The following is a 17017-nucleotide window of genomic DNA, read 5'->3' as shown; positions in this document are numbered from 1 at the left end:
AAGCTTCTCTTTGGAGGTATCAGCTGCACTGTGAGGTGAATGTTTTTATTCCACAAGGTTTGCTCTTCAATGCTTGATAAGAAGACTAACTGTGGGATTGATCCAATTCACCCGGATTTTGCTTATTATTGTTTTTTTAAAGTTACTGTGAGGAGATCCCCGTAGAAGAAAATGAAGTCAACGACAGCTCCTCCAAAAGTAGCATGGAGGTCAAAGCTGAAGTGAGCCCTCAGCTTCCCAAGAAGTCTCTTACCAACAGCAGCACGTTGACTCCTACAACAAACAATGAAGCTCCAATCCCGGTAGGTGGTCTTCTTCTTCTTCTTCTTCTTCTTCTTCTTCTTCTTCTTCTTCTTCTTCTTCTTCTTCTTCTTCTTCTTCTTCTTCTTCTTCTTTCTTCTTCTTCTTCTTCTTCTTCTTCTTCTTCTTCTTCTTCTTCTTCTTCTTCTTCTTCTTCTTCTTCTTCCTCCTCCTCCTCCTCCTCCTCCTCCTCCTCCTCCTCCTCCTCCTCCTCTTAAAATTGCCAAGGTTCAAAAACATTGATTTAAACTCTAGAAGCACATTCTTCTTCTTCTTCTTCTTCTTCTTCTTCTTCTTCTTCTTCTTCTTCTTCTTCTTCTTCTTCTTCTTCTTCTTCTTCTTCTTCTTCTTCTTCTTCTTCTTCTTCTTCTTCTTCTTCTTCTTCTTCTTCTTCTTCTTCTTCTTCTTCTTCTTCTTCTTCTTCTTCCTCCTCCTCCTCCTCCTCCTCCTCCTCCTCCTCCTCCTCCTCCTCCTCCTCCTCCTCCTCCTCTTAAAATTGCCAAGGTTCAAAAACATTGATTTAAACTCTAGAAGCACATTATTCTTCTTCTTCTTCTTCTTCTTCTTCTTCTTCTTCTTCTTCTTCTTCTTCTTCTTCTTCTTCTTCTTCTTCTTCTTCTTCTTCTTCTTCTTCTTCTTCTTCTTCTTCTTCTTCTTCTTCTTCTTCCTCCTCCTCCTCCTCCTCCTCCTCCTCCTCCTCCTCCTCCTCCTCCTCCTCCTCCTCCTCCTCCCCTCCTCCTCCCTCCTCCCTCCTCCCTCCTTCTCTTTCCAGCCCCTCCCCTCTTCCCCTTTCCTCCAGCTTACAGTTATAGTCGCGACAGATGGCAGCTCCAGCTACCCCAAGGTAACGGTGATTGACGTTCTTCTTCATGTCCTTCTAGTATGAAGGGATCGTTCCTGAAGAAGAAGAGGTTCTGGACACACCAGCTGAGAAGGAGATGACAATTGCGAATCTCATTGGAGACAAAATTGACATCATCGCCCCTGTGAATTCTCCTTCTCTGGATTTCAATGACAATGAGGACATTCCAACTGAGCTTAGTGATTCCTCTGAGACTCATGATGAAGGTGCTTGGCTGGCATCCACAGGTGTCATGGTGGGGTTAGGGTTTATTGTCCTTCTGTGTCTTACCCATGTTCAGTACCATAGTTGACCCAGTTGACTTGGGTTTCCAAGTTAAAGAGTTCCCCGTCCCTTCATATTCAGCATCTCTGTATTCTCACCTTAATTTTTCTCAGAAACATGAAATCTTTTGTATTACTATTTCTGTGTTGAATTACTTAGGGAATCTGTATTTTTAGGTTAAGGGTTACAGGCTCCATGAATATTCTCATGGCGAATTCCATTGTAAGAATTAAGCTATAGAAAAGTTTTGATGTTATTGAAGAAAGTTGAGTTGTGAAGAAGCATCTCGAATGGTAGCGTTCATCATGATGCATTTTTGGTGGGTCCTATTGTCCTGAAGACAAAGTGGTGTGGCGGCCTAGAAGTGGACCTCCCACCTTACAATCAGGAGGCTGTGAGTTCAATCCTAGGTAGAGGCAGATATTTCTCTTTCTGGGCATGATGAGTATATATCTGCTGAACAAAACTCCGTATTGGTGACAGGAAGGGCATCCGGCCAGTAAGCACTCGGCTCCATTCCGTTGCCCAGATTCCACCCCACAAGAGATTATGGGGTCATTAAAAATGATGTTATCCTGAAGACCTCTAAGTCTAAAGCTTTTGAATTTGTGGTTCACTTTTTGAACAAAGTTGGGCTTAGCTGTTTGGACCTAGACTTGTTTCAAGTATTGGAGCATCCATGTTATATTTTTGTAGTGAGTTAAAATACTCTTTATTGCTTGACCAAGATAGGTGTCCTAGGAATCTGACCTGTTAGCTTTACACTTTGTTCGTCAGGGGAGGTCCAGTCCTTTTATGAAGATCTGAATGGACGACAGTACATGAATGAAGTCTTCAACTTTAGTGTGGATAAGCTTTATGACCTGCTCTTCACAAACTCTCAGTTCTTAAGGGATTTCATGGAGCAACGACGGTTTTCTGGTAAGCCCTCATCAGCCCATACAGGAAGTCCTCAACTTACAACTGTTGTTTTTGTGACTGTTACAACAGCATTGAAAAAAAAGTGACTTTTAACGACCCTTTTTCACACTTATGACCACTGCAGCCTTCCCATAGTCACGTGATCAACATTTGGACACTCGGCAACTGACTCATATTTATGACAATTGCAGCATCCCAGGGTCACATGATCCCTTTTTGCAACCATCGGATTGAGCAAAGTCAATGGGGAAGCCAGATTCACTTAACAGCCATGTTATTGATTTAACAACTGCACTGATTTACTTAACGAATGCGGCAAGAAAAGTGATAAAAGGGGGCAAAACTCACTTAGCAACTGTCTCACTTAGCAACAGAAGTTTTGGGCTCAATTGTGGTCCTAACTCAAGGACTGCCTGTATACTGTAAGCAACCTTGTGTCAGGGCTCTGGCAGTTACCCCCATTTAAATCATGAGTCTCGAGCCAAACTTCCAAAACTTCAAAAGGATTTATTGGGAGTTAACATTCCGGCACTGCCTGGGTGTAGCCGACTCTGAGACACCTAATTCATTGTCACCCTTGACCCTAGTTCTTCCCCCCACCCCCTGGGTGTATCATAATTCATATTCTCCAATGGGACACATCCATAGCCAAGAGTCATCAATCATGCTCTCCAGTTAGAATTTTGTGGCAGAAACTTCACTCACCTAGATACTATCTTTGAAAACATTTATGGAATGCAGTTTCAGTTTTGCAAGTTGCTGCACTGCTCCCCGCTCCCTTTCTGCTGGCAACTCTAAAAAGACCATGGAAATATTTTATGAGTTGACATTCGGCTCCCCTCACTTCTTGAAGGTCACCTGTACAACACAAAAAGAAAACAAATTTATTGCAAGCATAGGACTTAGGGTTGTGAACCCCTTGTCTATCAGCTGGCTTCATCTCACCCATGTTGGATTTCAAGCCCATTTTAGATACAAAAACAATTTTTGACCCTATCTGCAAAGCTTTTAATGTTCTGTGAATGGACCAGGACTCTCCAACATATAAACCTTTCTAACCTCCAAAATATAGCAGTTTTAAAGGTTTGGGTTCCAAAAATTTAGATTGGGATGTGGTGGTGGTAAAAATGAATCCTCCTAAAATTCATTTTAATTTTTAAAAAATCCCTGGCCCAAGCAACAATGAGTTCTCAACTCTTTCTGATCTTCCTGCGTTGCCTAGTTCTCTTCTCGGATAATATTAGAAAGCTGTAGTTGTAGAAAATAGCCTTTTTCACCTGCAAGAATAAATATTTTTCCAGTTAACGCAATTAGCATTGGATTATTTCTTCAAGAAGCTCAAGTTTATTGTAAAAGGGATTACTAAATGGGCTTCAGTGATGGAATCAGCTTTCTGTTTATTCTAGTGGATTTCCCAGAGAAATGCAATCCTCTGAGAAAGTTTAGCAAGTGGCTTAAAATCCTCTTAGGGTCTTTAAGTCCCTGGACACAATCAAAATTATTATTATTTTTAACTATCTACGGTCTTTTAAAATCCCATCAGGGCTTCTTTCATTTTGACTGAAGCAAATTAAAGTATTGCAAAACACACTTAAGGACCATTGGAAAGGTGCTTTTTCAAGAGGCAACTGGACTTTGTTTTTCCTTGAAGACGTTTCACTCGTCATCCAAGAAGCTTTTTCAGTTCTGGAGTTCAGTTCTTCAGAACTGAAGAAACTTCTCGGATGAGAAGCGAAACGTCTTCAAATGGAAACAAACACAAAAGTCCAGTTGCCTCTTGAAAAAGCACCTTTGGGATATAACCATGACCTGGATGACAGAGAATCTCCATAGATTTAAAGACCATCTTACTCTTTTATTGACTTTCTTTTACTGATATCTCAGAACTTTCCTAATTTTCTTTTTTGTGTTACTTTGGCTGAACTTGAGCAAATCGTGGGAGAAGGAAGAAGGAGGAAGAATTTGGTTTTGAATAAAAAATAAAATACAGCATAGTTTGTAGACTTCGTGTAAGACTTTTTTAGATTCCTGAGAGTCGTATCAAATTTGGGAGGTATGTTTTTGACTCTCGTGTCTTCCTCTTAATGCTGCCTTTCAATCTCTGGATCTGAAAGGGTTCAGAAGAAAGTCAGTCTTTACAAGAACAATCATCTATGGCTCAGCATCAGTTTTATTTTTTTTAAAAAAGGAGGGACCAAGAATAGACCTTTGAATTAAATGGAACTGAGCCAAGTTAAGAACTCATGCTAAACAATAATGTCCAGTGTCTGTTGTGTTGAATCAGCCAGCTTAAGTGGTGGTGGGGTCATCCGCAACACTTGATCTTGGAGTTGGTCTTGGGAGAATATTTTTTCTTTCCCTTGGGAACTGAAACTTTTACCTCCTTCCTTCTATGATGCAACATTCTCCCTTCCCTCCTCAAAAAGCATCCATCGCTTCCCTTTCTCCTTAGATGTTGTTTTTCATCCATGGAAGAAGGAAGACACTGGCAATCAAAGCAGAGTTATTCTCTACACCATCACTCTCACCAACCCTCTGGCTCCAAAAACTGCCACTGTTACGGAAACTCAGGTAAGAAACTCAGCTTTAGCCTTTGAAGTCTCTTGGTTTGAGGTTCTTCTTGAAATAGGGACCTTGTGGTCCTCTTCAGTAGACCAGATGCTGACCATTTATGGTGCTGCTTTTCTCTTCTCCCCAGACAATGTACAAAGCCAGCCAAGAAAGTGAGTGCTATGTTATAGATGCCGAGGTGCTAACTCATGATGTTCCTTACCACGATTATTTCTACACAATTAATCGTTACACATTGACGCGTGTTGCCAGGAACAAATGCCGACTCAGGTGAGTTTAAGTTTGATGGCTTCTGTCTGAAATACTTTGGTTGGTGTCTGTTTCTGTGCCTGGAACAATACATTTCTGACAGTAATTTTTGGTAGCTCCTGAGCCATTTCAGTAAAGATCGGGATAGGTTTTCTTTTGGAATCTCTGTAACTCAGCAATAAATTTTTCAAAGAAGCTACCATGTTTTCCCAAAAGTAAGACCCTGTCTTATATTTTTTTGCCACCAAAAAAGGCACCAGGTCTTATTTTCGGGGGATGTCCTCCACCGACTAACCTCACTTGTGTGCATCGCCCCTGGCCTCCTTTTTGCTGTGAGAGGCTTTCAGGAAATTCTTCTTCTGTGGCTGGCAAGGCTTTCCTGAAGGCCTCTGCAACTGATAACAGAGCTCTGGATCGATCCAGAGCTTTATTATCAGCTCCAGAGGCCTTCAGGAAAGCCTTGCCAGCCTTGCCAACTGCAGAAGAACTGGGCTGGCAAGGCAGGTGTCAGGGTGTGCGAGGCCTGGACACAACTGTCCAAAGGTCAGGGCAGCTGAATAGGGCAGCTCCACTCCCCATTCCCACCCCAGCTTAATTTTTACCTGTCCACTCTGGAATGGGAGGGATCTTAATTAGGGTTTATTTTTTTTGGGGGGGTAGGCCTTATATTGAGCACATGTGTAAAAATCAAGCTAGGACTTACTTTCAGGGTAGGTCATATTTTGTGGGAAACGGTACTTTGGATAAAGATTTAGATCAGGGACAACAAACCTGGTGAGAAAATTTTGCAGGGAAACAGATTTGAGCCAACTAAATCTGAATAGATACTTGGAAGATGGTGGCTTGTTTCTTACTAGCACCTGGACAGCCAACTTATAAGGAAACTACAGTGATAGCTTAGAAGGTCTTTGAGATTCTTTTTCATTGCTACAATTTTTCATTTCAGGGTTTCTACAGAGCTACGTTACAGAAAACAGCCATGGGGACTAGTGAAATCCTTCATTGAGAAGAACTTTTGGAGTGGTCTTGATGACTATTTTCGCCACTTAGGTGAGAGGCTGCAGAGCCTATCCAATGGAATTACCTTCTTGACCTTTCCATTCATGGAATTGGACTTGTTGTTGGAGTCAACGGTCAATCTCCAGATCATGGATGTCGAACCTTGGCAACTTTAAGATTGGTGGACTTCAGCTCACACAATTCCTCAGTCAGCCATGGTTGGACACTCCTGCTGTAGATAAATCTGGAGACTTCTTCATAATTCTACGTTGATAAATAAAAATTCATATTAAGATTTTAGCCCTGCAGTCTAATACATCAGCACTTTTTGAAAAGAGATACGTAAGAACTACCAAAACAAGGAATTATTCAAGGTCCTTGTCAGAACAGAGGAATCACTTCTACTCTCTTGAAGTACTAATGCTGGTCCTGACCTAGCAAATAGATCAGTAGTTTGTCACTGAGCCTGCAGGTTCTGATTGAACCTGGGTTTTGCCTCCTATGGAATATTCCTGGATTACATAGCTGAGATTTGTTAACAACCTGCCCAACAAAAGTCATGTTTTTGTTTAATTTAGGTGGAAAAACAAAGAACGTGTAAGCCTTCAGAATGGTGCTCATTGTATCTTAAATTCCTTCCTCCCAAGTCTTCCAAACATTAGGTTCTTCCCCGTACAGTTGGCTTCACTCATTTGCAAGATACCTCCAAGCAGGCCCTGATTGTTGATGCTTTTTAGAATATCACCATCGTCATCATCTTCTTTTAATGACCCCATAATCCCTTGCGGGGTGGAGTCTGAGCAACTTAATGGAGCTTGCAGAGTGTTTTAATGTCCGGAGGCCCTTCCTGTCACCAATGCGGAGTTTTGTTCAGCAGATAAATTCTCAGGGTGCCCAGAGAGAGAAATAGAATATTGTTGTCTTACCTACAAAATAATTGTCTCCTCTCTAGATTAGAGGTTAGGAAGAGATCACTGCCTTTTGACCAAGCTGAACTATTCCTCTTCTTCCCTTGTCCTCTTCTTTCCACCTGTCTTCTCTCTGGCAGAGAGTGAATTGACCAAAACCGAGAGTTTGTATCTAGCAGAACTTCATAGACAGTCACCCAAAGAGAAGGCGAACAAACAATCCTCAGTGCGGCGAAGGAAACGACCCCATACACACTTGAGGGGGCCTCATCTGGAGGAAGTACTGAGTCCTGTTACCACTCCCACAGATGAGGAGGTTGTAAGTCGAATCAAGCGTGTGGCAGGTATGATGTGACCAGTTGCAAGAGATGAAGTGTGGTTGGGATCGATGGGACAGAAAGAGATCTAACAGTATGGTTTCATCAAGGGTGTAGCACAGGCATCTTCAGTGGTAAACTGAATCATACTTCTTGGAGGATTATATATCTAAAGCAAGGTTGAGACACCTCCAGTTCATTATCTACGGAGATTCTCAATCATCCAGGTCATGGTTGTCCCAATGGTGCTTTTCCAAAAGGCAACTGGACTTCCTTGGGTTGTTTCCCTTGAAAACATTTTGCTTCTGAAGAGCTGAAGAAGCTTCTTGGATGATGTTTTTCTTTTGGAGAAACAGCTTTGGGACTCCAGTTCATTGACCAAGTCTAATCCCTCACTTGGCTGGTGTGGGAGATCAGTTGATTTCCAACCCTAACCACAAACTTTTTGAGAGCAAACCTTGTTTGATTTCCATTTGGTAATTTATCTTTGTTCCTTGGCAGTTGAAGACAGTCTGTCCTTGCTCCCTGGCCTGATTCCAGGGTTCCTTTTGTTCTCCCTGTCCCACTCAAAGAGCTACTGTCGGGGTTCTGACTGATGAATATAACCAAACTAGCACTGTTGAGACAATCCGATCCCTTAATGCAAAACTTATATTGAGTGCATTATTTTGGCACGGAATGAAAGCAAAACCAGCTCTGGATAATTCCTGGGCAATTCAATATAATTAAAGTATAGAATCCTCTCTCCCTCTTATTAGTGCAGGTCACATTGTCCAATGGAGCATCACAATATTGTTATGAGAAGAGGTCTTGAATGTCTGGCAATCACCTGCTGACTCGACCTTGGTTCTCACGGCTTGACTGCTTACAATCCACATTCCAACTCCCCCCCCCCCCCCAATAGTTAGTTGGCAAGCTGGGAAGCAGTAAAAGTGAAAGCAGCCTGTAAATTTCAAAGCTTGACAGTTACGTGAGATGGATCTTCAGTATGCTTGAAGGACAGCCTGAAGTTGTGCCTTGCAGAACTAGCTTTGAGAGGATGGGGAAAGAACGTCCACTCTAGGTGTCTCTTCAGTCAACCACCTCTGCTCCTTTTCAGGTTCCACTCAAACACGGCACATCCCTGAAGAAAGTCCCAGCAGCTTCCATTTGCAGAATGTGTCCAAATTACTGCTTGTTATTAGTTGTGTGTAAGTAACTCCTTACCCTGGCTTGATTCCTTTCCCGCCCCCCTTTCCTTCTGCGATGGATTGTGGATAAGCCAACATTGATTTCACTCCCCGTGGGTCTAATTTGAGCGTCTTTTCAAACTCCAGCCTCCGACAGCGTTCACCTGCTGGTACAAAATGTCCCAGCAAAGCACCGTCAGAAAACGTTATTGTCTTCATGCTTGCCCATAGATCGCCAACAGAACCTTGGCTTACCGCCTTCATTTTCGCACCACACCTTAATTGTTTTTACTGCTCACACATTTTTATTACCTTGATTGCTTTAATGTTTTCGGCTTTTTATATGCAAATTGGGAGTTAGTTGGTCTGAGTTTGGTGGCAGAGACTGGAATTAGAGGAGAACATGTAGAAATATAAATGGTCTGCTTACACCAGTGATGGTGAACCTTTTCGGCAACCAGTGCCCAAACCAGACCAAGCATACATGTGCATGTGCCAGAGCACCGGAAAACCGAATACCATCTCGCCGGTGCATGCATGCCTGTCTTTTGGCTGTTTTTCACTGTTTTCAAGCTGTTTGGGGGGGCATTTTCAGGCTGTTTTTCAGGCCATTTTTAAGACCATTTTTGGGCCAAAAATGCCCCCAAAACATCCTGAAAAAGCCCCCCAAACGGTCTGTTTTTGGGGTGATTTTCCGGCTGTTTTCAGGAGCTCCGATGCCCGCGAAGACCAGTTGGCCGGTGCCGGAAACCAGAAGAACAGCTGGCGACTGCGTACCTGCCCACTGAGAGGGTTCTCTGGCACGCATGCCATAGATTTGCCATCACAGGCTTAGACTGTAGCAGGAGTGGGCAATTTTATGTCCCGTTCTCAGCATGGTGGGCTCAGGGATTCTGGGAATTTAAGTCCACAGGTTGCAAATTTGTCATAGTTGCCCACTCCTGGATTGGAGACTACAAGAGAGTGTAATTCTGACAACGTTTAGGGGGAAGTTAGAAAGAAGCTACGGATTAGCACCTCTCTCCCACAGATTTTCAAATGGCATGAGTTCTTAGAGCTGGCATTTTCTTTGAGAGGTGTGATCAACCTGGTCAACTTGTTCTGATAGTTGTCATACTGATGGGTCTAAACTCTGATTCTGCCTCTGCTGGTTTCTTGAGGTTGGGTGCTTCCCTACCACCTTGTCACTCTGCGATTTCCCTGCTCTGTGCACGTCCTTCAGAACTTCCCTTGCGATGTTCTCCTCTCCTAATCTTTGCTTCCCCCGTCTTTTCTCTTTCCTGCTCCTGCTAGGATTTGTTTCAGGTATATTCTTTCTCTTTTAACGCTATCCTTATCTGCCTCTTTCTCTCTTTGCATCTTGGTTGGTTAAAGCTGGCTCTCTTTCACTCTGGCTGCCTGATCTCGACTTAGATTTGCTGGTTCTCCATTCTTGGGCTAAAGCTTTTATTATTTATTTTGGCTTTTCCCCCTTTTCCCCCCTTGCGTTCTTTTTTGTTCTTCAAACTGCAATGCAAATAGCACCAGCACTTAGATTTATATACCACTTCAAAGTACTTTTAGAGCCCCCTCTAAGTGGTTTACAGAGTCAGCCTCTTGCCCCCAACAATCTGCGTCCTCATTTACCAACCTTGGAAGGACGGAAGGCTGAGTCAACCTTGAGCTGGTCAGGATCAAACTACTGGCAGTGGGCAGACTTAGCCTGCAATACTGCTTTCTAACCACTGTGTCACCATGGCCCTTCCTTCCTTCCTTCCTTCCTTCCTTCCTTCCTTCCTTCCTTCCTTCCTTCCTTCCTTCCTTCCTTCCTTCCTTCCTTCCTTCCTTCCTTCCTCCTTCCCTCCCTCCCTCCCTCCCTCCCTCCCTCCCTCCTTTCTTTAGCAGATAACACTTAGACTTATATGAAATGTTAAGTGGCCATTATTGCACATTTCCAAAGGCCTGGAAAAGTTTTATGTCCTGTGGATTTCAATTCTCAGCATGGCTGGCTTAGGTATTCTGGGAATTGAAGTCCCACAGGTCATAAATTTGTCACTGTTGCCCAGTCCTGTTTTGGAGACTACCATAGAGTGTAAAATTCTGCCAAACTTTAGGGAGGAATTAGGAAGAAGCTATGGACTGGCACCTCTTCCTTCCCCAGGCCAGAGGCATGGCGACCGTCCCACAGGTTTCCGAATACTCCATGGCACGAATCCTTAGAGCTTGCATTGGCAACTGTGTCAATGGTGCGAAACACCTCCCGCTCACCTACCTCCCCAAATTGGTTCACCTCCTACCTTGTAAGGCTTCAGGAAACCATGAAAAATAAAGCTGCTTCAGTGACCCTTTTCCGTCATAAATGCTACCGTTTGCATTGATCGCTTGTTGACGCCTTATTTTATGATTTGAGCCATGCTTTCAGGGATTGTGTTTTTTGTGTTGCAAAATGGCCGACCCTTTTATTGTGGGAGCCCCTCCGAGTGTCTTGATTGCAGCCATGAAAGGGAGGGGAAAAATGATGGGGCAGGGAGGGAAGAATTCCTGCGGCTTGTCGATAATTCTTCTTCTTCTCCTCCCCACCACCCTCTATTTTTCTTTCAGTTTGGTGCTTTTGGTCATCCTTAATATGTTGCTGTTCTACAAGCTGTGGATGTTGGAATACACCACTCAGACTTTGACGGCATGGCAGGGGCTGCGTTTGCAGGAAAGGTAACGGATGCAGGCAGAGGATTCCGCTCTATGAGGAACAAGCTGAGACTGTCTTAACTACGTTCCATGTACATGGGGACTCACAATGTCTTTCTTTCTTTCTTTCTTTCTTTCTTTCTTTCTTTCTTTCTTTCTTTCTTTCTTTCTTTCTTTCTTTCTTTCTTTTCCTCTCTCTCTCTTTTCTCTTCCTTCCTCCTCCCTCTTTCTTTCTTCTTTCTTTCCTTCCTCTCTCTTTCCCTCTTTTCTTCCTTCCTTCCTTCCCTTCCTTCTTTCTCTTCCTTCCCTTCCTTCCTTCTGTCTTCCTTCCTTCTTTCTCTTTCTTTCTTTCTCTCCTTTCTTTCTCTTTTCTTTCTTTCTCCCTTTCTCTTCCTTCTCCCCCTCCCTCCCTTCCTTCCTTCCTCCCTTTCTTTCTTTCTTTCTTTCTTTCTTTCTTTCTTTCTTTCTTTCTTTCTTTCTTTCTTTCTTTTCCTTCCTTCCTTCCTTCCTTCCTTCCTTCCTTCCTTCCTTCCTTCCTTCCTTCCTTCCTTCCTTCTCTTCCTTCCTTCCTTCCTTCCTTCCTTCCTTCCTTCCTTCCTCTTTCTCTTTCTTTCTTTCTTTCTTTCTTTCTTTCTTTCTTTCTTTCTTTCTTTCTTTCTTTCTTTCTTTCTTTCTTTCTTTCTTTCTTTCTTTCCTTCTTCCTTCCTTCCTTCCTTCCTTCTTCCTTCCTTCTTTCTTTCCTTCTTTCTTCCTTCTTTCCTCTTTCTTTCTTTCTTTTCTTTCTTTCTTTTCTTTCTTTCTTTCTTTCTTTCTTTCTTTCTTTCTTTCTTTCTTTCTTTCTTTCTTTCTTTCTTTCTTTCTTTCTTTTTCTTTCTTTCTTTTTCTCTTTTCTTTCTTTCTTTCTCCCTCTTTCTTTTCCTCCTTCCATGCCTTCTTTTCTTCTCCCTCCCTCCCTCCCTCCCTCTCTTCCTTCCTTCCTTCCTTCCTTCCTTCCTTCCTTCCTTCCTTCCTTCCTTCCTTCCTTCCTTCCTTCCTTCCTTCCTTCCTTCCTTCCTTCCTCTCTCTCCCTCTTTCTCTTCCTTTCTTCCTTTTCCCTCCCTCCCTCCCTCCCTCCTCCCTCCCTCCCCCTTCCTTCCTTCCTTCCTTCCTCCTCCTTCCTTCCCTCCCTCCCTATGGCCTTCCCTCCCTCTTTCTTTCTTTTTTTCTTTCTTTCTCTCTCTCCCCCTCTCTCTCTCTCTCTCTCTCAGCCCCCCCTCTTTCTGCCACCCATCTCAATCAATGACTCTCAGTGTCTTACAATTTTAAAAAATATCTTGAGAATAGCAAAGTTGCAAGGGGAGGTATTTATGTATTAAATTTGTTTGCCACCCATTTCATCACGCTATTACAATCATTGAAAACATTTTTAGAAAATGAAATACAAGCATCCAAAATAAAATTTGGCTGTAAGAAAGATTCCCGGCTGGCTTCAAGTTCTTTCATGTCTCTCTTTGCTCTTCTTGGTTACCCCAACAGGTTACCCCAATCTCAGACTGAGTGGACCCAGTTATTAGAGTCCCAGCAGAAATATCATGACACGGAACTCCAAAAGTGGCGAGAGATCATCAAATCATCAGTAGTTCTCTTAGATCAGGTGAGAGCTACCTCCAACCTAGGGGAGAAAACATGGGTTGTGGATAGGCTGAAGGCACGACAAGGGAAATAGCATGCCACTTTGGCACGTGTTCCAATTTCTTCCATTTATGTAGGAGAAAGAGTGCCAGAAACTGAGGGTAGAGTCAAACAAGGGATCAGCTTAGAATCCCTATGTAGTCAAAAGTGAACGAAGCCCAATCTCCCTTGAATTCCATTGATCCTCATCTAACTCCTAGCAGGTACTAACTGTTAGTTGAGAATATCCCTGGGCATAGTCATGAGTAGCAGTAAATCAAATTAACTAGATATTTATGTATGGATATGATCTTTCATGACTGACAATTTATGCCCAGTCTTTCTTCTAAATTGTATCTCACCTATGAGATTATCCTTTGTTTTATTCTCACAATAACAATTCCATTAGGTAGGTAGGGTTGAGAGTAAGGCAAAGTTATTAAGTAAGGCAAAATCACTAGTAAACTCTAAGAGAGGATTAAACTCTGGCCTCTCCAGTCAATCCCTTCATCTCCTCACCACATATTCAGGTATTCTTATGGAATGGATAATTCCAAACCAAAAAAACTATTTCCTAATTCCAGGTCTATTTTACTTACCCCTACATAGTAGAGGCATCTGATAACTTGGAAGTCATGTGGGTTCTTTCATAAATCTGCTAGATTTGTTGAATTGCCACACAACTCTTCACACAGTTGGGGTTATTTGCATGCTGAGTTTTGAGCATCAACCTTCCCGGCAACCGGTTTTGCATTTTCTTTTTTCTTTTATATATATATATATATATATATATATATATATATATATATATATATATATATATATATATATATATATATATATATATATATATATATATATATATATATATATATATATATATATATACACACATACATATACATATACATATACATACATACATACATACATATATATATATATATGTTGTCTGAGTACAGTTGTTTTTAAGAAATGATAATAATAATGATAATATTTATAACATTAATAAGAATCACATCATCATCATAATGATGACATTTGCATATCCATTTTAGTAAATCTTCAATGTCATTAATCATTTCCTTATTCTTTTAAGTTTCTAATTTCTTCTTGTGGCCCACCGTCTGCCAGCGGTGACAGTGAGGAGGTGGGGGAGGCTCTTGGGCCAGTCCTGGAGTCTGGGGAAGGCTCTGATGTAAGCAGAGATAGGCCCAGAGCTGTCTGACATTGCCCAGCTGCCTTAGGAGTCAGAGATTAGAGGGGAAGAAGAACAGCTGGGGCCTGTTCCAGAACTGCGTATGTGCAGAGCTGTCAGGAGAAGGGAACAACTAAGGAACAGGGGTTGACTCAGAAGAAAAGGCACAAGTGGACGCTGAATGGCCCCTGCCATGGGGAATAAATAGAAGCAAAAGGGGAGTGGTGGTTGCAGGAGACAATAGTTTGTATTTCTTTCGGATGATTTGCTTATTGTGGTTCTTCCTCAGAGACTCCTTGCCAGGAATTAATGCTCTTGGTCTGGCAATTATCCAAGGACTGATAAGGTCTGTTCTTGCACTTAACCCTTGGAAGGGATTATTGCCGGGACTTTAACTAAATAACTAAATAAAGAGGGGGTTTTCGGGACAAGGAGTCTTGGTTCTTGGTTCTGCTGAGCCTGGGTCAGAGCATTTCTGATCCTGCTAGTTCTGCAGTTTTGTGTTTTCAAGATGGTGTCCTTGCTTTTACAGATGAAGGATTCCCTCATCAACCTTCAGAAAGGCATCGGCTCTCGCGAATACCGGCCCGAGTCGGATGAGAAACGGAAGCGGTTCTACTAGCAGGCGGGAACACCTGTGGCCAGAGGACTTTTGTGCAATACATGTACATAGAGAATGAATATATAGAGAGGTATATATTCATCATCTCCAGATTTTTACAGAAGAAAGAAACAGCTGGCATAGGCGACAAAGAGAAGCACGGTGCCGACTGAATTCCAGCCAGGAACGTCCCCCAAGGAAGGGCCAGAATGTGATGGAGGAATTGGGCTTTTCCGGCACTGAGGCATGGTGGGGGAAAAAAATCCACCCTGGCCCTCCTGGATTCATGCACCTTTCTAGGCATTTTCCTGGCTCTTTATTTGTTGGCCTGCCTCTCTTGGGTGGGAGCAGGGGAGACGTAGGAAGCCATGAAACTCTCCTTTGGAGTCGATCCTTAACTGGTCTTGGCACAAACGGCCTATTGGTCCTGACACAGAGGAACTGTTGTGTTATTTTTTTCTCGGCAAGAATGCGGTTAGCCGGCAAGTCTTCACGCTGGCTGCCAAACAGAGCGTAGTTGCTTGTTTTCCACCCAGGGTCCCTTTGCGGGGTTTCTCTTTCGTTGGCAAGTGGACTTTGACACAGGGTTCCCCTACCCTACCCGTGCTGCTACTTCGGCCGCCCCGGCACGTGACAGCGTGACAGGATGAGTTTGCTGCTTGAGGAGATAAAACAGGAAGCTTATTCTGGCTCAGGAATTCCGGGAGGAGAAGTCCACAAGTCATAAAAGTTGCCATGGTTGCTTGGCCATCCTTGAGTCTCTTCCCCCCCCCCCCCTTCCTCTCCTTGTTTCAGGTGGATGGCATCTTCTCTGGGGGTTGTTGCATCCTTTGACCTTTGCAGCTTCAAGTAGTTACTTGAGAGAGTTGTCTCTCCGCTTAAAAGGGCTATCTGTACTTGCAGAGATTACCAATGGAAACCCACATCCAGGGCACTTGAACGGCCCCCCCACGTGTAAATGTCCCAAGCGTTCCCACAGCAAAACAAAACACAAAGGTAGCAACAGAGGTACAACCCAGGAACATGCCTCAGCTCAAGCAAGGGGTTTCCAAATGTCTGCTTTGAAGTCCTTGTCCCAAATCTCGTATTTATTTAAGTCGCCTCATTTCTTGTACCCGCGTAAAGATGGAGAGTTTGAGGAAGAAGCATAAGGAGAAATAAGGTTTGCTTTTTATAGTGAGGGATGGGCCTTGACGTTGCTGGGTCTGTCAGCTTGGGCCATGGCATGTCACTCTGCATTTACACGAAGCTCTTGTAAAAAAATTTTTTTTTTTTAAAGACACTCCTGAAGGTACATTCAGCAACTGCTTGATGTGGACTCCTGTTCTTCTTCAACAGCTGATTTCAAATGCAAGAATGCAGTTTAATCCTTTAGAGCAGTGATCCCCAACCTTTTTTATGGCGCGGCCCGATACCGGCATCAGCTGGGCGCCGCCATCTTGTTTTGATGAAAAAGTGCTTCCGGTGAGCTTTCTACCCGGAAAAGCTCACCGGAAGCACTTTTTCATCAAAACAAAATGGCGGCGCCCAGCAAACCAGTGGCCCGGTAGGACTTGTTCCACGGACCGGTACCGGTCCGCAGACCGGTGGTTGGGGACCCCTGCTTTAGAGCAAGGGTGTCCAACCTCAGACTTGTGGACTTCAATTCCCATCATTCTCTAGCCAGCCAGGTTGGCTGGAGAATTCCAGGAGTTGAAGTCCATCCGTCTGCGAGTCTTAAAAAGTTGCTAAGGTGTCTCTTTGATTTAAAGAAGGTCCTTCTTGGCATTCCCCTAGCGATTGGAGGCCGGAGCACGGCAGTTCTGCAAAACACAGACATGATGAGAATATCAGTTGGCTGAGCCGTGAACCAGAAAATGCAAAAGTGTTTTATTTTTTAGGACTTTTCCTTGGGCAAAAAAATGCCTACTGCTTGAAAGAAGCTAGAATTCCACCAATTTTTTATTTTTTTTGTGGATTTGGTCAAAGCAAACATTTCTCTCATTTGGAATGAAGCAAACGGAAGGCGAGAGCTCAGTTTTATCATGCAAAAGGCCATCGTTTCCTAGAACAGGGGTCGCCAACCTTGGCAACTTTAAGCGTTGGCAGGCTTCAACTCCCAGAATTCTAGGAATTGAAGTCTGCCAGGCTTAAAGTTGCCAAGGTTGGAGATCCCTAGACGTCCAAAGCAGAGCAGTAGTAGATTCTCTCTGCCTCCTGGTGTAAAACTAGAAATTTCCTGGCAAGAAATAAAAAGAGATTTCCCTCTTTCGGGCTTCATCTGGATGGTGCCAATCAGTGTTTAACTGATCTGCACCAAATACCATCCTCTTCAGCAATTATGAGCAGGATATTGTTTATAGTC

The 17017-nt window shown here is 43.2% G+C and overlaps 1 protein-coding gene across 13 annotated transcripts in view; it reads left to right on the top strand.

Annotated features, from left to right (window-relative positions):
- GRAMD1B (GRAM domain containing 1B) overlaps positions 1-16060 on the top strand; it is a 130319-nt gene extending 114259 nt beyond the window's left edge. For 10 of the 13 annotated variants that reach the window (XM_087970120.1, XM_087970123.1, XM_087970122.1 and 7 more), the window contains 11 exons: positions 143-302; positions 1182-1389; positions 2204-2347; positions 4800-4918; positions 5046-5188; positions 6114-6217; positions 7215-7418; positions 8491-8581; positions 11141-11248; positions 12740-12857; positions 14605-16060. In XM_087970120.1, coding sequence (XP_087826246.1) covers positions 143-302; positions 1182-1389; positions 2204-2347; positions 4800-4918; positions 5046-5188; positions 6114-6217; positions 7215-7418; positions 8491-8581; positions 11141-11248; positions 12740-12857; positions 14605-14694 — 1489 coding nt within the window. In that variant the 3' untranslated portion in view covers positions 14695-16060. The remainder of the gene's footprint in view (positions 1-142; positions 303-1181; positions 1390-2203; positions 2348-4799; positions 4919-5045; positions 5189-6113; positions 6218-7214; positions 7419-8490; positions 8582-11140; positions 11249-12739; positions 12858-14604) is intronic. The other 3 variants (XM_087970121.1, XM_087970124.1, XM_087970126.1) reach the window with 1 other exon arrangement.
- Positions 16061-17017: the final 957 nt, after the last annotated feature.

Source organism: Notechis scutatus, chromosome 7, assembly GCF_049901735.1.
Source record: "Notechis scutatus isolate UNSWTSFEM ecotype Mainland chromosome 7, rNotScu1.2, whole genome shotgun sequence".
Lineage (NCBI taxonomy): Eukaryota > Metazoa > Chordata > Lepidosauria > Squamata > Elapidae > Notechis > Notechis scutatus.
The sequence above is the reverse complement of the archived record's forward strand: the minus strand, read 5'-3'. Positions and strand labels throughout refer to the sequence as shown.